This window comes from Carassius auratus, unplaced genomic scaffold (assembly GCF_003368295.1).
Source record: "Carassius auratus strain Wakin unplaced genomic scaffold, ASM336829v1 scaf_tig00004433, whole genome shotgun sequence".
Classification (NCBI taxonomy): Eukaryota; Metazoa; Chordata; class Actinopteri; order Cypriniformes; family Cyprinidae; genus Carassius; species Carassius auratus.
Window position 1 is genome coordinate 433559 of NW_020523597.1, and position 23539 is coordinate 457097.

The 23539-nt window shown below is 35.2% G+C and overlaps 2 protein-coding genes across 2 annotated transcripts; both read right to left on the bottom strand.

Annotated features, from left to right (window-relative positions):
- Positions 1 to 6883: 6883 nt before the first annotated feature.
- Positions 6884 to 10541, bottom strand: LOC113070466 (olfactory receptor 146-like). The gene is made up of 2 exons (XM_026243750.1): positions 10064 to 10541; positions 6884 to 7447 (listed from the first exon to the last, which is right to left on the bottom strand). Exons 1-2 carry the CDS (start codon positions 10436 to 10438, stop codon positions 6884 to 6886), a joined length of 939 nt encoding a protein of 312 aa, XP_026099535.1. The 5' UTR covers positions 10439 to 10541.
- Positions 10542 to 22535: 11994 nt separating this feature from the next.
- Positions 22536 to 23520, bottom strand: LOC113070467 (olfactory receptor 146-like). Its single transcript, XM_026243751.1, has one exon. The coding sequence runs from the start codon at positions 23518 to 23520 to the stop codon at positions 22579 to 22581; it is 942 nt and encodes a 313-aa protein (XP_026099536.1). The 3' UTR covers positions 22536 to 22578.
- Positions 23521 to 23539: the final 19 nt, after the last annotated feature.

Below are 23539 nucleotides of genomic sequence, written 5' to 3' on the forward strand. Positions count from 1 at the left end.
GGTGGCTTATTGTTGCATGTTATAGTCTAGGCCTAGTTCTAACACATATTTTGGCACTATGGGCTAGGTTCACAAGATGGTGCCGGTGAGCTATAGCGACGAGAGTGTGTGAAAGTTGAAAAAGTGAAGTGACATTCAGCCAAGTATGGTGACCCATACTCAGAATCTGTGCTCTGCATTTAACCGATCCGAAATGCACACACACAGAGCAGTGAACACACACACACACTGTGAGCAAACACCCGGAGCAGTGGGCAGCCATTTATGCTGCGGCGCCCGGGGAGCAGTTGGGGGTTCGATGCCTTGCTCAAGGGCACCTAAGTCGTGGTATTGAAGGTGGAGAGAGAACTGTTCATGCACTTTCCCCACCCACAATTCCGTCCGGCCCGAGACTAGAACCCACAACCCTTCAATTGGGAGTCCAACCCTCTAACCATTAGGCCACGACTTCCCCGTACTGTGTGCTGTGTGCATACAGTACAGACCACAAGTTTGGAAACATTACTATTTTCAATGTTTTAGAAAGAAGTTTCTTCTGCTCATCAAGCCTGCATTTATTTGATCAAAAATACAGAAAAAAATGTAATATTGTGATTATATTATTACAATTTAAAAGAATTGTTTTTAAATTTATTATACTTTAAATTATCATTTATTTCCGTGATGCAAAGCTGAATTTTTAGGATCATTATCACATGATCCTTTAGAAATTATTCTAATATGATGATTCATTATCAAAGTTGGAAACAGTTCTGCTGCTTAATATTTTTTTCAGAACATGTGATACTTTTTTTAGGATACTTAATAAAAAGTAAAAAAAAAATATATATATATATATATAATATTATGTTTTTAAAATATAAATATTTTGTAATAACAATATACACTATTGGTCAGTAATTTGGGGTCAGTAATTTTTTTCTTTTTAAATAAAATCAATACTTTTATTCAGCAAGGATGTGTTAAATTGATAAAAAGAGATTGTAAATAAAATATATTATTAGAATATATATATTATATACTGTGTGTGTGTGTGTGTATGTATGTGTATATATATATATATATATATATATATATATATATATATATATATATATAATTATATATTTAATTAATATAATATAATTATATATTATAATATATATATAATTATATATTTAATTAATATAATATAATTATAACACTCATAATAAATCAGAATATTAGAATGATTTCTAAATGATCATGTGATAGACTGGATGTTACAAGTGACACTGAAGGCTAGAGTAATGATGTTGAAAATTCAGCTTTGCATCACACTAATAAATTATTTTTTTAAAGTATATTCAAATAGAAAACTATTATTTTAAGTTGTAATAATATTTCACAATATTACTGTTTTTTTCTGTATTTTTGATCAAATAAATGCAGGCTTGTTGAGCAGAAGAAACTTCTTTCAAAAACATTAAAAATAGTTTTGGTCTGTACTGTACTTATTTCCGGTCTTGTGACGTTCTCATTTACTTATGCTGCATTCCATGCAGGTTTTTGAGCCTGTAAGTAACGACTTCAGACCATGACTCATGACTTTGTAGCGTTCCAGGCAAGTCATGCCAAACTTCCTGAGCGCAAAGGAATTGTAGCTACATTATTATTTTTATTGCAACGTTACATTGTCCTAAAATATTTTTTTCAACATGTACCACTTGAATAAACACTGCATCCGTAGGGGCTGCCATTGTTGTTTCACGGGGTATGTGATGTCAGAGCTCGGAACTGGGAGTACATCGATTTAGTACGAGTTCAAGGGTGGGAAGTCACAGGTTTGACTGCTGTTCCAGTGCACTTTCACGGGTACAAAGATGGAAAAACATGGGTTACAGGTTGCCTAGAAGTTGGCATTAAATACGAAACTTGGCTAGATATAAATGATTAATGTTTTTCAAATTAAGAAGCGGTGCTTAGTCATTCAATGGGGATGTTATGTAGAGGTAAGGGAGGAACTCAATCGCAGACAGGAATCACAAAACACAGGATTTATTATCAACAAAAACAGGTAAAACAAAACCCACGAGGGGGAAAACAATGACTAGGGCAGAGACTAAATTACTTAAGACTGGGTTGACACGATAAACAAAGACTCTAAACACTAGACCACTAACTACAGATAAACAACAACAGGTATCACAACGTCTTCTTCAAAGAGCAACGCAGAGTAACAATATCATAGAAACAATGAACCGCACAGGACAGTGAACACAAGGGGATATAAATAGGAAGACTAATCAAGACACAACAGGTGGCACAGATAAGGCAATCACAACAAAACTAGGATAAAAAGGGGGCGGGGCAAGGGAACGAGACAACACAAGCACATGGCCCAACGACCAGGCCATGTGCTTGCACACAAAACACGGGTCTGTCATGATCCTGCCTCAAGACTAGAAGAAAATTAAGGACACAAGGGCAGAATCATGACAGGGGATCTCTTCATTTAAACACAAACCATCAAATCTGCAATACGGTACATTTTCAGTGAGTTGATTCTGTTTTATAAGATTATAATGTTTGCTACTGTCAAACGATAAATTTGAGATGCTCAGAGATTTATGCATGTATGTTTTATTATTTGATAACATAATTTATAACTAACTGTACAATTTAACAATGTAATTATGGTAGGCTGGCATTAATTAAAAGATTGGTTGCTTGCATTACCTGTGTTATTTTATTAATATCGGTTTTCTGAAAGATCTGTTGCATAAATAATTGTCTAAGCAGAGCATGTACATTTTTATGATTTATTTTGCATTAATTATCAGATAAAACAAATCTTTGATTTTGTCATGTATTAGTTGTATCCTTTTACAGGCTTGAAATGTACATTTAATAATTTGCTTATTTCAGCAGGTCACACATATTTATTCATTATCTGGCTTATTTTTAACACATTCTAGTCCTATGTACAGAGCACATGACATGCCGAAAATGATGTCCACAAATTAAGAAATGTATCACTTTTTTATCATTTATTTGTATTAATTAAAATGTGTTAAAATAATAATCCATTTAAAATGAATAAATAATACGGTTTCTCATACAGAAATGGGCCATGCGGGAAATTTGGGGAATCCATAAAATAATAAATAATTATTATTCTAATTAAAATAATTAAGTAAACAAATAAATAAATAAATAAATTACACCACACATTACAACTTAAGAATTTTGTCATTCAAGTATAAAACAGCCCCTGATTCATATCATTCGTTTCCAATCACAGAAATCAGGAAGCCTAAGCCCAATAGCAGCCCTTGGCCGTCAGCTAACCTGTTTCCTCAGCCCAAGTCAGACTGGAGCCCCTATATCTTTTCTCTTTCGCCGTTAAAATAGTTCAGTTTTGTTTTTAATTGAAAAGTTGTAATTCTTATTGTTTCATTATTAATTCATAATAATTTAATTATTAATTAATTGAGTTGATTACGTTTGATCAAGTTATCCATCTCAAAGGATAACTTGCTTAAAATAAAATCTGTAGATACAGAACACTTAAAGCATATTACAATGTTATTTTAAACATTTAAAAGTGCACTGTTAGGTGTATATCTAAGCGTTTGTGCAGAGAGTAGGGGTGGCACAGTTAAACTTTTTCATGGTTCGGTTTGTTTCACGGTTTTAGAGTCACGGTTTTGGTATAGTTTGGTATGTGCTATGTTTATGGAAAAACTATACTTTCTAATAAAAAGAAGAATACTCTATTCAACTACAAGCAACAGCACAAATAAATACAATATAGTAAAGATACAAATAATATAATTTTAATAATATACATATATATATATATATTACTTTTTAGGTAGATCTAGTATAAGTTTGTAGATACCGAAACTGAATAAGTACACTATAACAAGCATGATCCCAATCACCCAAGTACTGATCACCTGCACCTGCACCCAGTTATCACTCACCAGGATAAAGACACCTCGAACTTAGTACTCCGGTGTCCGGTCTAATGTTCACTATCCATTGAACTGGTGCCCGACCTCTTTCTACTAACCTGTCTTTGCTATATCCTCAGATATCCTCATGACGATCTCCTGTGAACTCCATAATAACCATATTCATTGAGTACTATCCAACAGAACCCTGTAATTTCCAAGCTTACCACCATGCCAGTCCAACTAGTCACCCCAGAATGCACTGTTTCTGTTTCAGCCCTGGTGGACTCGGGGCTCCTCGGGCAGCTTCATCTCACAACATCTCCTAAGCTGTCTCCAGTTGTCCAGGAGCTCCGAGTGAAAACTATCCAAGGAAAGATGTTAGGATGTGGGCGGGTTAAGTTTCAGGCACCCCTGTTAACTCTCAAGATTGGCCTCTTTCATGAAGAGGAGATGCTCTTCTTGGTACTGGAGGGACCCACGGTCGATATCATCCTTGGACACTCCTGCCTCACATTACACCCTCCAGAAATCAGGCATTCCAGGATGTGTTCAGCAAACAGGCAGCCACCCACTTACCACCTCACAGGCCATGGGACTGTGCCATCGACCTGCTGCCTGATGCTAAGTTCCCTAAGGGTCAAGTATATCCACTGTCTATACCGGAGTCAGGATTCATCCAACCGAGAGAACCGCAGCCTTATGAGGATTGTCAAGCAAAACCGATTCAAGAGTTTGAGTGAACTTCACAAGGAAAGGACTGAGGCTGGGGTCAAGGCATCAAAGACCACCACACACAGACTTGTCAAGGAATTTGGCTACAGTTGTCATATTTCTCTTGTTAAGCCACTCCTGAAACACAGAAAATGTCAGAGGCGTCTTACCTGGGCTAAGGAGAAGAAGAACTGGATTGTTGCCCAGTGGTCCAAAATCTTCTTTTCAGATGAGAGCAAATTTTGTATTCCATTTGGAAACCAATGTCCTAGAGTCTGGAGGAAGGGTGGAGAAGCTCATAGCCCAAGTCCAGTGTTAAGTTTACACCATCTGTTATGATTTGGGGTGCAATGTCATCTGCTGGTGTTAGTCCATTGTGTTTTTTGAGAACAAAAGTCACTGTATCCATTTACCTATAAATTTTGGAGCACTTCATGCTTCCTTCTGCTGACCAGCTTAAATGACCATGGTGTTGTTTGCTTGAGTAGCCAGCAACTCACCAGACCTGAACCCCATAGAGAAACAAGAGACCAAAAATTGCAGATAAGATGAAGGCCACTGCCTAGGGTTCCATATTCTATCGAGACATCCTCGTCCTCACCCACTTTACGTACGATGAAAATAGCCCCACCTCTGGCCAACACTTCTAAATCAGGTGATGATGATACAACTGATACAGGTCAGCAGTTTTCTCCAATTAAAGAACATATTACATAATTAGCTGTAAGCAAGGGCTTAAAAAGCATCCCTGTTATATCAAAATAAAGACGCACCATTCCATGCATCAGTGATTTTACAAAAATCAGAAGAGGCATTTGAGCAAAACCTTGTTCACTCACAATCTGTGTAATTGTGAAGTAAAATGTTCTAAGTATATTTTCTATTTCTATTTTAATACAGTTAATTAGTCAACATTTCAATGATTAAATAATATTTACTACAGTTGCTTTATTGTTTTACTGTTCAATAAATATTGCTCAAAAGCTATTAAAAGGATTATAATATTTGTATACACTGTATAAAATCTAATGAGCTATTTACTTAAATTAAGGTAACAATATTACACATACTTTTTTGAGTAGATTTCAGGCTTGATTTTGTGAAATCTCCTATATTAATCTATGACACAATGAATTTAATATAATTAGGGAAATGTGTAGTAGGAAACTACTTAAGAAATGTTGGAAAGTACTGCACTAGCACTAGCAAAGCTACTGCCCATTAAACAAGGCTTAATGCCTTAGAGGAGTAGTATTCATAACCATAAGCTCTACTCTTCTGCACAGTGGTAACGATTGCACTGTGCAATGGAAACTTTAATGTAACAGAAACTTACAAATGTCAAACGTAACTGAACATTAAACATTAATAGATGCTTCCCTTCACTCAAACACATTAAGTAGCATTTAATAAAAAAATGTACTCTCCATTTCCAGCCATATGCAAAGCATGCTTGGAGCTAACAGTCACCTCTAAAATAAAACTGCAAAATTGAGCTTATTATCTTGAAATAAATAGGCAGCCTTCTTTCCTTAATTATTTTAGTTTAATAACTTCTCCAATTATCCTTAAAACATGAGGAAATCTCTTGGTTTTATTAGTAGAAAGTCCTCATTATTTTCAGTACAACACTGAATCACAATTTCATTAATGAAATCCACACATTATTTTTAATCATCAGCTTAATTTCTTTGATGGAAATTACAAGACCCATGAATTTTTTTTTTTTTTTTTTTTTTTTTTTTTACAGTGAAGTACAGATGGTACTTGATATTTTTAGATCATATTTCAAGTTGGAGACAAAGAAAAGTCATGTAAATTTACCTTTTCCTATGGTATTTACAACTGGTACCTTGCTGGTAATATGTATTGAAAATATTTAATATAAAAGTTTTTAATATAAAGTCTATAAAACAAACAAATAAATTAATTCCATCTAAAAATCTATCAGTAGATTAATTAGTGCAGCAAAGTTATTTTATCATTCTAATAGAATATTAATTAACATACAACATACAACCTTTAACAACAGTGTTTTTCCAACATTTTCACTGACAATCAAAGAAAAGAATAACATAGATAAAATACATGCATCTAATATTGAGAACTTCTTTTTTTTTCCAGAGATCTGTATTATTTACAAAAATATAATACAGTCGGTATATTTAAAGTGTATATATATATATATATATATATATATATATATATATATATATATATATATATATATATATATATATATATATAAAAAATTAGGAATTCAACTTTTGTCTACACCAAATATTTACAAATTTCTGTCTTATTTCTTTGGTTTGTAAACCATATACTAAAGGATTTAGTCCTGGTGGTACAATATGGAACATTATACTAGCTAGTTTCCTGTTTTCAGAGTATTCAGGAAAACGATGAAGAAAAATAAAACTAGCACAAGAAACAAACATGATTATATAAACAGCTATGTGAGTGCCACAGGTTTTTATGGCTTTACTATTCAGTGATTTGTTTTTGCTGGTAATGCATACAGTAGCAATCTTGCCATATGTTATAAATACAGACCCAAGTGAAAAGGTAAAAACAATCACAGTATAAACAATTCCAAAGATATTATTTACAACCACATTTTCACAGGACAGTTTAAAAAGTGAGGCATTGTCACAGAAAGGGTTTTCAATTTTGGATCTGCAACGAGAAAGGCGTATAGTAAGACCTAACAGAATTGAAACCATGAATACTGACAACCCCCAGGCTGATGCTGATAGTTTAACCACCATTTTATTAGTCATTATAGCGGTGTATCGCAGCGGATTACATATAGCCTGATCTATCTCAACTGCTATTTGTACCCAAAAATACACATGAATTAGACAAAATTACTGACAACATGGGCACTATTTTCTCTAATACATTAGAAGCTGTTGCCCCAATCAAATTGAAAAAAGTTAGAGAAAAACGTACTGTACCATGGTATAACAGTAATACTCACTCTCTCAAGAAAGTAACTCGTAGTCTTGAACGCAAATGGAGAAAAACTAACTTAGAAGTTTTTAGAATTGCATGGAAAAACAGTATGTCCAGCTATAGACAGGCTCTAAAAACTGCTAGGGCAGAGCATATACACAAACTCATTGAAAATAACCAAAACAATCCAAGGTTTTTATTTAACACAGTGGCTAAGTTAACAAATTACCAGATGCCACCTGATTCAAATATTCCACCAACGTTAAATAGTAATGACTTTATGAATTTCTTCACTGATAAAATAGATAACATTAGAAATACAATAGCGAATGTAGATTCTACAGCATCTAACACTTCAGTTTCATCCATCGCACCCAAACATAAACTGCAGTGCTTTACAACCATAGGACAGGAAGAGCTAAATAAACTTATCACTGTATCTAAACCAACAACATGTTTATTAGATCCTGTACCCACTAAATTACTGAAAGAGCTGTTACCTGTAGCCGAAGAACCGCTTCTCAATATCATTAACTCGTCGTTATCTTTAGGACACGTCCCAAAACCATTCAAGCTGGCGGTTATCAAGCCTCTTATTAAGAAACCAAAACTAGATCCTAGTGTACTGGCAAATTATAGGCCTATTTCAAATCTTCCATTTATGTCTAAAATTTTAGAAAAAGTTGTGTCTGCTCAATTGAGCACCTTCCTGCATAAAAATGATCTGTATGAAGAATTTCAGTCAGGTTTTAGGCCCCACCATAGCACAGAAACTGCACTTGTTAAAATTACAAATGACCTGCTCCTTGCGTCAGACCAAGGCTGCATCTCATTTCTAGTCTTACTTGATCTTAGTGCTGCGTTCGACACCATAGATCATGACATACTCATAGATCGATTACAAAACTATACAGGTATTCAAGGGCAGGCTCTAAGATGGTTTAGATCCTACCTGTCCGATCGCTACCATTTTGTTTACTTAAATGGGGAGTCATCTCATTTATCATCAGTAAAATATGGAGTGCCACAAGGATCCGTCCTAGGTCCCCTTCTATTTTCAATATACATGTTGCCCCTTGGTAATATTATTAGAAAATACGGAATTAGCTTCCACTGTTATGCTGATGATACTCAGCTATATATATCAACGAGACCAGATGAAACTTCCCAATTATCTAAGCTAACAGATTGTGTTAAAAATGTAAAAGATTGGATGACAAAGAATTTTCTCCAATTAAATTCGGATAAGACGGAGATATTAATTATTGGACCAAAAAACACTACACAGAATCTTGTAGATTACAATCTGCAACTAGACGGATGTACTGTAACTTCCTCTACAGTCAGAAATCTGGGTGTTATATTAGACAGCAATTTGTCTTTTGAAAATCATATTTCCAATGTTACAAAAATTGCATTCTTCCATCTTAGAAACATTGCCAAGCTACGAAACATGTTATCTGTTTCTGATGCAGAAAAGCTAATTCATGCATTCATGACCTCTAGACTGGACTATTGTAATGCACTTCTAGGTGGTTGTCCTGCTTCTTCAATAAACAAGCTACAGGTCGTCCAAAATGCAGCAGCGAGAGTCCTTACGAGGTCAAGAAAATATGATCATATTACCCCAATTTTACAGTCTCTGCACTGGCTACCTATTAAGTTCCGCATCAGTTACAAATTATCATTACTTACCTATAAGGCCCTAAATGGTTTAGCTCCAGCGTACCTAACTAGCCTTCTACCACGTTACAACCCATCACGCACCCTAAGGTCACAAAACGCTGGACTTTTGGTAGTTCCTAGGATAGCAAAGTCCACTAAAGGAGGTAGAGCCTTCTCACATTTGGCTCCCAAACTCTGGAATAGCCTTCCTGATAATGTTCGGGGTTCAGACACACTCTCTTTGTTTAAATCTAGATTAAAAACACATCTCTTTCGCCAAGCATTCGAATAATGTATCTTTTTAATTGTGAGTGTAGTTGCATCTGATCAAAGGTGCATTTTTATTCATTAGCTTGGGTTAAACTAATTTTACTTTGTTGGATCAGCAGCTATGCTAATGATGTCTGTATTTTGTTTCTATGTTTTGCCACGGGATTCACATCCCGTGGTAACTAGGATTTACACAAGCTCCAGTCTGGATCCAGAACACCTGAGAAGAGATGATGCTGACCCTCAGAGGACCTCAGATGATGCTAACCCTGAATGAACAAACAGAACTAACAATTATTCCTAAATGTGTGACTTAATCATATAATAACTTAACTAATAATATTGATAGTTCATCGTCTAGCTGACTACGTCTTGTATTATTATTATTATTTAGTTTTTCTAAAATCCTGTCAAATGTGCACAAACTACTAGCTACTACTAAATATTGTAGAAACATAATTTTCTGTAAAGTTGCTTTGTAACGATTTGTTTTGTAAAAAGCGCTATACAAATAAACTTGAAAACTTGAATTGAATAGCCACATATCTGTCAAAGGCCATGATCATAAGCACATAATGGCATGCTACTGTAAAAACATGTACAAAATAAGCTTGAACAACACACTCTGGATATGATATATATCGCTCTGAAGTTTCTCTGAAAATGTCATGCATTAAGCGTGGCAAAATGACAGTGGTTCCCATTATATCATTCAGTGGCAAGTTACAAAACAGAAAGTGCATAGGATGATGTAGATTCTTCTCTGTTGAGATCAGAATTATGAGTCCAATGTTGGAAAGCATAATAAAGACATAAACCAACAGAAGCAGGATGAAAACAGGATAGAAAGATTGAGGTGTAACTGTTAGTCCCTCAACGAGGAGAATGCTGTTTGTGAAAGTCAGGTTGTCCATTGCTGCCCTGCAAAATTGTTGGTATAGAGTAACAAAGAGACATTGTCATTAATAACATATCATCTGGCACTACTGCATTCCACTATGAGAAAAATACATACAACATGTTTCAGATATTTAAGATTACTTGAAAGTATAAATATTTTAATGACATTTCACCTTCAGTTGCATGATTCTGTCGGTATAATCTGTATATATGGTTCATAAATGCAAATCTTGTCATTTGAATATTTCCATAGTGCAACACACCACATCCTGAACTGTTTTATCACTACATATCAAAAATGAAAAAAAGTAGTAACAAAAATACAGACCTTTTACTTATCTAATAAACCAACACTTACTTAACACGCTGTTTTTACCAAGATAGATGACAGTCAGGTTGATAGATGTTCAGTGAAGAACTGTTTACTTGCCCTTAGCTTTTATTTTGTGGTTCAGCGCTGTTTCTGATGCTGCAATCATCCCAGAGGGCAAAAGATCTCTGGTTATGGTCATAACCTCGGTTACCTGAGAGTGGGATCGAGACATTACAAATGTCATGATGGGAATCCCTCCCCTTTTCTGAAATCCTGAAACCCTATAGGATAAAACCAGTTAACCCCTTTACGTGCGAACATCGCCGACGGCCCCAGTTTATTATTGTTTCACTTTCACAGCACATTAAACATCACTGTCTTACTTCATCTGGACAAACTGTGCATCAATTGAAAGTTTAAAGACTCTAGCTTCGATATTTGACCAATATTTTGATAAAACATTGTTGCAGTGACAGATATTTAGTGATTTATGTCAGGAGTGCAAAATAATAAATCCGTATTATGCCACATTTTGAATAGAAATTCACCACTCACTCATATTCAGTCACGTCAGCAGCGGTTTATTTGTGTTCACATAGACTCACTGAACAGCGTCAATAAGGATTTTTAGACCAAAGATGCATATCTGCGGAGATATATGGATATATTTACTGATGTTTACTTCATATTTCTTCAGACAGAATAGTCATTTCTATTCATTTTCCACGGATTTACACGATCAGATGATAAACAGCCTCTCCCAACGATCTGTGTATGTGTTTGGTGTGCCGTCAGCTCGTGCTGTGTGTCACTCAGACTCCGATTGGGCCTTCCCAGTGTCAATCTTAGAGTGTCATATCTGGACACCGCCCCATCGTGTCACATGCTTCCTGCACACTTCCTGGTAGTTATCTGGCCAAAACAACACTGAAACACCTCTGTACACACAAAATATCTGAATAATAAACCCGCGATTACGATAGTAAAGCTTGGTATGAGAATTTCTTGAGATCTGGGGCGTTTTTATAAAAAAAATCGAAAATGTACATTGGAAATGCTAACTTGTGCAGCGATGAAAAAGGCTACAAATAACATATTTTTACAACAGTAAACGACCAAATTCCACCCCTGATCACTAAAGGAAGTTATTATAAACACTCGATCGGGGTTTAAAGTGAGTTTTGAGTAAAAGTGTACTAATAATTTCATAAATTGTCAGATGTAGCTTGATGCTAACTTTAGCACCAATGCTACTAATAGCAGGTGCTTTTCTTCTTCATAATGCATTTTTGTCTCAATAATTCACGTAAGGTCGTAAGAAAATGTTTTGTAGTATTTTTATAGTAAGACTTTTGATAAATAAGGGCTAAATGCAAAGAGAGACTGAAGTGAGATCGCTGCTTTGTTGCTTTGTAAAGCCTGAAAAACCACAATCAAGGCTAATAAAGGTGGAATAAAAACAAAAGAATAATGATAAAAGAATAATGCGGATAATGTGTCATACCTGGCGGAGGTGTGAAAGACTCGTTTGGTGAGAACAATAGAATAATGAATCGGGCAGCTTTCAACAGTGAAACATACACAAAGAGCACAGGAATGTTTACATGTGAGATCTTCTAGAGATGACAAGTGCCATAAATCAATCTGATTAACCTTCTCTAAAAACACACATGACATGGCCTTAGAAAATATTTCATAAAATTCACAGTTTTACAGATTTGATTATGAAATTTTTAATGAAGTTTTGGAAGACTTGTGGCCTTAGCTACACTGTGTTTTCAAACTCATTTCCTACATCAACATTTTTTTAAATACATTTAAAACATATGTTTTTTATATTTTTATTTTTGTTTTTATGTTTGAGCTTATATATCTCTATTATCATAACAGTCTGAGTGATTCTGATTCCTGAACAGTAAACTTTAAAGTGTCAGCTTTGTGAACAAAGGTTGATTATGTATCTAGTCAGAAAGAATCATGAGCAGAAACCTTTTTATTTTGGGTATGTAATTTCGGTCTCCATGCCAAAAAAGGGGGGTTACTAGTAAGGGGTTTAAATAAACTGGCCAATTGTCACTAACCTATGCAAATCACATGCAAATACTGATAAGTCGGTGGGCAGTGAAAAATGCTGTGAAAGTGACAATTGCTTCAGAATCTGAGACTGAAATGCTGCTGTAATGATCAAGCAATGAACATGAAAACCGTTGCAATTTCTCGGTCACACTCTCAGGGAACCAAAGTTATGACCGTAACCGGAGACGTTCCCTAATGAGTGTTTATGCCACTGGTGAAAAGAGTAACAAAACATTGTAGTTAAGTAAAAGTATTGCCACCTAAGTAATAATATACTTGAGTACAAGTAAAAATACTGAAAAATAATATAACTAAAGTAAGAGTAAAAAAGAAATAAGTTTGTTGAAAAACTACCCAATTTACAAAATATTTTCGTATAAATTTTATATCATTTACCCAGATTTATGTGATTATTAAATTAAACACTCCTGTACTTTCTCTTTCACAAGTGGGATTCGTAATTGTAATGTCTGTTTCACATATGACATTCCAGGAAATCTCTTATATGGACAAATGCATCACGTCACTACAGCTGAATAACATGCCATTTGAGGTATTTTCTTAACAATGATGTACATTTACAATGCAACGCTAAATGGCATAGCCTGTATCACAGAGTAGAATTTTATAAAATAATTTTTTCTGTCTCACTGTGTGAGAAAAAGCAAAATGGAACCACCAAAGCAAGTTATTTGAAACAGGACTGGTAATACAAAGTGATTTTGGATATAAACAATATAGATAAAGATATAATTAACAACCACATTTTCACAGGATAGTTTAAAAGTGAGGCATTGTCACAGAGAAAGTTTTTTTTTTTTTTTTTAATTTAGTTAATTCAGTGTCTCAATAATGCAAAATGATAGTTAAAGGCAGTTCATCATTGAATTCAGTTATGTCATCTCTGTTCAGTTTAAAGAGTGTCTGTGCATTTATTTGCAATCAAGTCAACGATATCGCTGTAGATGAAGTGACCCCAACTAAGCAAGCCAGAGGCGACAGCGGGCAAGGAACCAAAACTCCATCGGTGACAGAATGGAGAAAAAAATCTTGGGAGAAACCAGGCTCAGTTGGGGGGCCAGTTCTCCTCTGACCAGACGAAGCCAGTAGTTCAATTCCAGGCTGCAGCAAAGTCAGATTGTGCAGAAGAATCATCTGTTTCCTGTGGTCTTGTCCTGGTGGTCCTCTGAGACAAGGTCTTTACAGGGGATCTGTATCTAAGGCTCCAGTTGTCCTGGTCTCCGCTGTCTTTCAGGGCAGTAGAGGTCCTTTCTAGGTGCTGATCCACCATCATGTCTGGATACGTACTGGATCCAGGTGACTGCAGTGACCCTCTGATCTGGATACAGACTGTATCTGGTGGCCACGGTGACCTCGGAACAAGAGAGAAACAGACAAAGATTAGCGTAGATGCCATTCTTCTAATGATGTAGCAAGTGCATAGGGTGTTATGTGAAGTGTTTCCAGTTCCGGTTTACATAATTAATGCAGCCTAAAAATCCTTTTAACAGATCTGGATATTAAAAGCCACATAGAGCCACATATCTGTCAAAGGCCATGATCATCAGCACATAATGGCATGCTACTGCAAAAACATGTACAAAATAAACTTGAACAGCACACTCTGAATATGATATATATTGATCTGAAGTTCCTCTGAAAATGTCATGCGTTTAGACCTATCACAGTCTAGATCTTGATTTAAAAAAAAAAAAAAATCTGACTCATTGTGTGAGAAGCAGCAACATGGAAACACAGAAGTTAGTTATTTCAAACAGGACTGATGATACAAAGTGATTTTGGAGCTAAACATAACATAGATCAAGATCAAAAACACGAAGGCAAGGCAAAGCAAGTAAACGCGGGAAAACATGGGTACAAGAAAATATTAAAGGCTAACAATAATCAGCAGTGTATGTCCCTGTCCCAAACACTTCATCTGCACTTGCACTCTTACAGATATGCACCCTCAGTCCACACTTCTGTAGAGCCAGCACTGGGGCGAACTTTGCAGAATAATTCTACCCGACAGTCAAAGTGAAATTATGTAAAAAAAGTGCAGACTCTGAGAAAAACTGCAAGGACCTAGGGTGCCATTTGGGACAACCTTTAAAGTCTTCCTGATGGGAAACAGCTGGAGTCTGATAACAAGTTCCTAGGCAGAGAGTTATGGGAAATGCATTCCGGGGAGAGTGGTAACAGTAAGGGAAGGAATGAAGTGCCCTTTAGCAGAGCTCGTGGGCACTCCAGCTGGCAATCGTAACAGCCAATTCATGTCTTGCAATCTCTACTAATGAGCTGATGAGTTGAATCAGTTAGATCAGTGGTTCCCAACCTTTTTCAGCTCGCGGCCCACACAACCAAACTCATATGTTTGCGATGCCCACTTCAAAAAAATGAACTGACCCCGGTATTGTTGGGTTAATAACTTAGTACTAAGAAGCTAGATTCAGGGCCGTTTGAAGGAATTTGGGGGCCCCAAGCAAAATGGACATAGAGGCCCCCCGACGCAAAGCCTATAGGAACCACAGCATAGCCATACAGTTTAAGTTCACCCACACTTTATATAAATAAAAAAAGGTTTACAGTGCAAATACTGCTTGAAAAAATAGTTTGGTGGGAATTCAATAGTGATTTTTTTTTCTAATAATATGACAGCACACACTTATCAGTTGAAACTCTGGGCTGTGCAGGATATCAGCTATAATTATAGAGCTTGTGGTTCCTTGGCTATATAGAAGAAACATCAGCACTGAGAAGTGATGCATCTGTTGATGTTGAGGATGAAGTTGATGGTGTAGCTGGGAAAATAATAAATAAAAAAAAAAAATCTGAAATTACCTGTGAAGTACGTTTTACCATTTCACTGTTAGCATATTGAAAGAGGTCAATATTAACAGCTTAGGGGTGCGTTTCCCAAAACCATAGTTGCTAATTAAGTTAGATGGTAGATACTTTATAATATAACAATCATTAATAGATGGTAAATTGATAGTTAATTAATATTTAGTTAATTGTCATTTAACTGTTAGCAAACAGTATTTTTGCTTATTATAAAGTTTACCGAAAAATGTAAGATATGTTAGCATTTCCATATGTTTATATTAGAAGGGAAGGGATGCAGGCAGCTGCTTTCACTACCAATGCTTAAAAACATCCCAAGCTAATGTTTGATGCACATAATTTATTGTGTCGTTTTCCTAACCCCCATTTGGTAAATAGATTATCACGGTGGAATAGTACAGCATGCTATTTGCTATGCCACTTACATCTAGGGCTGTAGCTATCAAATTTTTTAGTAATCGAGAATTCAACCAAAAATTCCATCGATTAATCGAGTAATTGGATAAAATGTGTTTTTGCTTATATTAATATTAATTATGCAAGAGAAAATAAGACTCCTGGGTCTCTTAAAATGAACAACTAAGTTTCCTTTTTTAGAATTTATTTTTTATTTTTAAATGCATAGAATGCAATGCATACATCAAAAATAAATATTTATTTATCATCCATTGTTTCTCGGTCTGTACTTGTACTGTGAACAATGACAAAGTTAACAGATGAATTGAGTGCATTTAAGTGCCATTCAGTCGGGGTTTTAAATAAAGCATTTTCTGATATGCACATTAAACACAAAACATTAATTTAATTTATATTTTAATTATTGAAAATTAAGCAAACTTAACTTTTTGGTAAACAAAGGGGATTTACTATAAATCTATCTATATTCAATAAAACATGGAAGAAATTTTGTGTGATTAAACCTTAAAAAAAAAGTTAGATTTTTTTTTAGTAGTAGGCTATGTACAGTATTGTTCAAAATAATAGCAGTACAATGTGACTAACCAGAATAATCAAGGTTTTTCGTATATTTTTTTATTGCTACGTGGCAAACAAGTTACCAGTAGGTTCAGTAGATTCTCAGAAAACAAATGAGACCCAGCATTCATGATATGCACGCTCTTAAGGCTGTGCAATTGGGCAATTAGTTGAATTAGTTGAAAGGGGTGTGTTCAGAAAAATAGCAGTGTGGCATTCAATCACTGAGGTCATCAATTTTGTGAAGAAACAGGTGTGAATCAGGTGGCCCCTATTTAAGGATGAAGCCAACACTTGTTGAACATGCATTTGAAAGCTGAGGAAAATGGGTCGTTCAAGACATTGTTCAGAAGAACAGCGTACTTTGATTAAAAAGTTGATTAGAGAGGGGAAAACCTATAAAGAGGTGCAAAAAATGATAGGCTGTTCAGCTAAAATGATCTCCAATGCCTTAAAATGGAGAGCAAAACCAGAGAGACGTGGAAGAAAACGGAAGACAACCATCAAAATGGATAGAAGAATAAGCAGAATGGCAAAGGCTCAGCCAATGATCACCTCCAGGATGATCAAAGACAGTCTGGAGTTACCTGTAAGTACTGTGACAGTTAGAAGACGTCTGTGTGAAGCTAATCTATTTTCAAGAATCCCCCGCAAAGTCCCTCTGTTAAAAAAAAGGCATGTGCAGAAGGTTACAATTTGCCAAAGAACACATCAACTGGCCTAAAGAGAAATGGAGGAACATTTTGTGGACTGATGAGAGTAAAATTGTTCTTTTTGGGTCCAAGGGCCACAGGCAGTTTGTGAGACGACCCCCAAACTCTGAATTCAAGCCACAGTACACAGTGAAGACAGTGAAGCATGGAGGTGCAAGCATCATGATATGGGCATGTTTCTCCTACTATGGTGTTGGGCCTATTTATCGCATACCAGGGATCATGGATCAGTTTGCATATGTTAAAATACTTGAAGAGGTCATGTTGCCCTATGCTGAAGAGGACATGCCCTTGAAATGGTTGTTTCAACAAGACAATGACCCAAAACACACTAGTAAATGGGCAAAGTCTTGGTTCCAAACCAACAAAATTAATGTTATGGAGTGGCCAGCCCAATCTCCAGACCTTAATCCAATTGAGAACTTGTGGGGTGATATCAAAAATGCTGTTTCTGAAGCAAAACCAAGAAATGTGAATGAATTGTGGAATGTTGTTAAAGAATCATGGAGTGGAATAACGGCTGAGAGGTGCCACAAGTTGGTTGACTCCATGCCACACAGATGTCAAGCAGTTTTAAAAAACTGTGGTCATACAACTAAATATTAGTTTAGTGATTCACAGGATTGCTAAATCCCAGAAAAAAAAAATGTTTGTACAAAATAGTTTTGAGTTTGTACAGTCAAAAGGTAGACACTGCTATTTTTTTGAACACACCCCTTTCAACTAATTGCCCAATTGCACAGCCTTAAGAGCGTGCATATCATGAATGCTGGGTCTTGTTTGTTTTCTGACAATCTACTGGTAACTTGTTTGCCACGTAGCAATAAAAAATATACTAAAAACCTTGATTATTCTGGTTAGTCACATTGTACTGCTATTATTTTGAACAATACTGTACTCCCACAATAGAGATTGCTAATGTGTCGTCATCATGACGTATTCCCAGTGGTGAACGCAAAGCATTTTGGGAATCCGCGGCACAAACATTAGGCGCCAGACTTCTTTGCATGGAGGGAAGAACGCAGTGTTCAAGATGCCTTCTACCTGCCGTGTTATAAACTGCAATAGTCGTTCTCACGATAGAAGTGGCGTAAAGCTTAAGAACGGAATATCCTTCTATCGTTTTCCAGCGTGGAAAAATAATAGTACAAGCCATGTTTCAGAGGTGACAAAAAGGCGACGAATGGCATGGATAGCAGTGGTAAGGAAGCCAAGATTACCTTCGATAACACTCCACCACACATGATGGTGTGTTCAAAGCATTTTCACAAAGGTAAGTTACAATTACTCTCTGTAAATGTTAATTGTTAACTAGCATGACATGGCTAGAAAATGAGCTTAAGTTACCAATGTACTAAAGCGTAACGTTAATCAGTTTTAAATGCTGTACATCTAGGCTACATTGCAATTTATTTGGTGACTGTGTTTGCAGGCAAACCTGCCTATGAAATGTTGGAATCTGATCCTGCTTTGATTACAGGAATAAATTTGTTTAAAATATAAAAGTCATTTTACTACATATTACTGTTTTTATTATTATTTTATCAAATAAATGCAGCCTTGGTGAGCAGAAGATGCTTTTAAAAACTTTTTAAAATCTTACTGACCCTAAACTTTTCAACGGTAGTGTATGTTACTCCCTGTGCATAGCTAATCTGGATTCCTTAGGAATAGAGGTGATGACGACACAATTTCTTTATATTGTTACTGTTAGACACTACACCTCCACCTGAGATGGAAGGTCCTGTGAATCCACTCCCATCGCCGGGCACTGTCCACACCACTCATGAGACTGAGCTGAAGACTTTGCTGGATAAAATTGTGGTTGTGTGCTGTGCTTTGACCAATGTGTCCAAGTATTGTTGTGAAGGTGTCATGATAGAATTATACACCATGCTCACATCTAATATATAAATGTTTTTTTTTGTTTGTTTGTTTTCCAAAAGATTTTGTAATGTCTCTTCTCACATATAATGTTTTTTAGGAATGTCTGTAAATAAAATAAACACAGATTGAATGAAATTCTGCCTCCTTTATCTGAATTAAGGAAGAATTGTGCAAAATCAGTGTTCTTTGGTTGCAAACACAATTACATAACTTAAATAGTAGTAAGATCGGAATCGAGTCCTTTGATTCTCTTTATTTTCTCGTCATATCTCATCTTTGCATTAGGATTTAGTTTTAAGCGGTATGGTCCGACAATGTTTTCTTTAGCCCACTGCATTTTGTAGGAATATATCCTGTTTTTCATGCTAATTTTTCATTATTTTCATGCCAGAACACTAGCCTGCTATTCTATTTCAAACATACCCATAATTCTTTGCGTTCTGATGACGTTGCCGCCCAGTTGGTCACATGTGTTAGCGATCTCTATATCATGTAATACTGAAACAATTATAACCCTAACCTTTATCTCCATACTGAAATCCCACATGGAAAGTTAAAATATTAGTGTCTGAGACACTGAGCATAATTTTAATATATATATATATATATATATTTTTTTTATATGTTTATCTTAAATAGCCATGTTAACCTGTTAGCCAGCACCCCCCATTATGGGACTCACAGATGAAAGTGCTCTACCTAACTTATAATTGTAACAGTTTCCTACTTCAGGGTGTTACAAACATAATTTTGGTGTCTTTGGAGAGAAGACACTTTAGGCTTTACTTTTTATCAACCAGATTTGATAATGCTCAAAAATATTAATATAGTATAAAATAGTTATAGACACTGAAGTGCCTTGAAATGTTTTTTTTTGCCACACATATATATATATATATACACATACATACATACACATACACATACATACATATATATATATATATACACATACATACATACATATATATATATATATACACATACATACATACATACATATATATATATATATATACACATACATACATACATATATATATATATATATACACATACATACATACATATATATATATATATATATATATATATACATACATATACATATATACACATACATACATACATACATATATATATATATATATATATACATACATATACATATACATATACATACATATATATATATATACATATATATATATATATATATACATACATATATATATATATATATATATATATGTATATGTATATGTATATGTATATGTATATATATATATATATATATATATAAATAAATAAATATTTGGGAAGTCGTGGCCTAATGGTTAGAGGGTTGGTCTCCCAATCGAAGGGTTGCGAGTTCTAGTCTCGGGCCGGACGGAATTGTGGGTGGGGGGAGTGCATGAACAGCTCTCTCTCCACCTTCAATACCATGACTTAGGTGCCCTTGAGCAAGGCATCGAACCCCCAACTGCTCCCCGGGCGCCGCAGCATAAATGGCTGCCAACTGCTCCGGGTGTGTATTCACAGTATGTGTGTGTGTGTGTGTTCACTGCTCTGTGTGTGTGCATTTCGGATGGGTTAAATGCAGAGCACAAATTCTGAGTATGGGTCACCATACTTGGCTGAATGTCACGTCACATATACACATACATACATACATATATATATATATATATTGATATAAAAATACATGAAATGAGTCCTGGAGCAATCTAGAAAAGTAATGGGTTGAAAGCCACATGCCTCAGTTTCTATTTCAAATCTGAATAAAATATCATGAAAAATGAAAATAGTGCTCACAAATGGATGTTGATATAGTATTCTCAAGTGAAATGAGTAAAGGCTTGGACCCGGAAATAGCATTTTTATTCTAATTCTAATTTACTACCATTTACAACTTTTTTTTTTAAAGGCAATCATTATTTCAAGCTTTGAGTGGCTTAATAAAAGTCTTCTAAAAATACATATTTGATGATATATCATTTGACGATGAGCAATTTTATTTACATACATATAAACATTGCTCAATTACCATTACAAAAATCTCAATCTTTAACATTTGCTTATTCTGTGTATTTGTGTATTTTAAATAGGGTAATTTTGTTGCAAAAGCTTACAGCACAAGGAAGCTTGATTTAAACTTTGATTTCAAACAGAATTTAATTTATAAAGAAAGACAAGTACACAATCAGTAATCAAATTATAAAACAAATGACCTCGATTTAGTTGAGTTACTTGAAATATGACGCCACTGAATTTGAGCCATACACTATGTTATTTATTTAGGTAAATGGAACATCAGATCGCTTTGACCTGTAATGTTTGTAAAATGTAGTGATGCAGTGAGACATCACATGCACCCACTCACCCCCTCAAACTCATAGAGATAGAGTGAGATCAGGTGTCTGATAGATTTCTTTTAAATTATTTTCATCCACAGAGCTTTGGAAATTCATGAAAATATGCATGTTTCTTCAGAATGACTTGTTCTCTGTATGTAAAAAGTTTTGAAGTGTTTGGAAGCTGCACTTTAAAGATATAAGAAAATTACTATCTTTTTTACAAGCTAGTGTTAGCTCTCCTGCAGCTGCAGAAAAGGTGCAGTTATGCTTTATGATGCATTTTGTCAAAATAATTGACGTAAGGGCACAACATTTTTATTTTTTAGAAAGACTTTTGATACCTGACAGAATTGTGAAATGTTCGTGAAGTGAGAGCAATGGTATCATGAATGGGGCAGTTTGCCAGGTCAGATGTAAGGCAGCAGTTTGCAGGAGAGCTTACAGAGGGCCGTAAACTTTTTTTTTTATTAGCCTTCTTTAAAACACACATGACATGGTCTTACAAAATGTTTCATAACAAGCACAGTTTTACAGAGAACGTCCTCATATTTTAAATGAAGCATGAATAGACTGTAGCTTCATTATGTTGTGGCGGTAAATACTTAGAAACACAATTTATTATACGTTTAAAAACTATACTTTGAATATTTTATTTACATTTTTAAGTTTGAGCTGATATATTTCCAATATCATAACGAACTGCAAACAGCTTTATAAATGTATGTTGAGTCAGAAAGACTCATTAGCAGCAACCTTTTTATTTTGGGTATGTCATGTTGTGTCTGGGGCTGGGGGGTGACAGGTTAGGGGTTAAATTGGCTAAATGTTGAAACGTATATCTGACAGAACAAGAGACATCAGTGTGTTGTTACTAAATTACATTTTAAAACAGGATTGTGATTTTGTTAATAAAGGTATATATATATATACACATACATATACACACACATACATACACACACACACTTCAGGCATTCCTTTTAATTAATTTATTTCAGATTAACTTTATTTCTGTACCAAAGTTTTATAAACTTTTGTCTTATTTCTTTGGTTTGTAAACCATATACTAAAGGATTTAATCCTGGTGGTACTATATGAAACATTATACTAGCTAGTTTTCTGCTTTCAGAGTATTCAGGAAAACGATGGAGAAAAACCACGGTTGCACAGGAAACAAACATGACTATATAAACAGCTATGTGAGTGCCACAGGTTTTTATGGCTTTTCTGTTGAGTGCTTTGTTTTTGCTGGTCATGCATACAGTAGCAATCTTGCCATATGTTATAAATACAGACCCAAGTGAGAAAGTAAAAATAATTACAGTATAAATAATTCCAAACACATTATTAATGACTACACTTTCACAGGACAGTTTAAACAGTGAAGCATTATCACAGTAAGGGTTTTCAATTTTAGATCTGCAGCGAGACAGTCTTATAGTGAGACCTAACATAATAGACACTATAAGTACTGACAGCCCCCAGGCTGATACTGATAGTTTTACTACCATTTTATTGGTCATTATGGCTGTGTATCGCAGTGGATTACATATAGCAACATATCTGTCAAAGGCCATGATCATCAGCACATAGTGGCTTGCGGCCCCAAATATGTGTACAAAATATGCTTGAACAACACACTCCACATATGTCATGTAGCGCTCTGAGACTTCCCTTAAAATATCCTGTAGTAAGCGTGGCAACATGACAGTGGTTCCTAGTATATCGTTCAGTGGCAAATTGCAGAACAGAAAATGCATAGGAAGATGCAGATTTTTATCTGTTGAGATCAGTATTATAAGTCCAATGTTACATCCCATTGTAAAAACATAAATCAACAGAAGCAAGATGAAAATGGGATAAGAGGACTGAGGTGCAACTTTCAGTCCTTCCATGAGGAGAATGGTGTTTGTGAATGTCAGGTTGTCCATTAGTTGCTCTACAAAAACC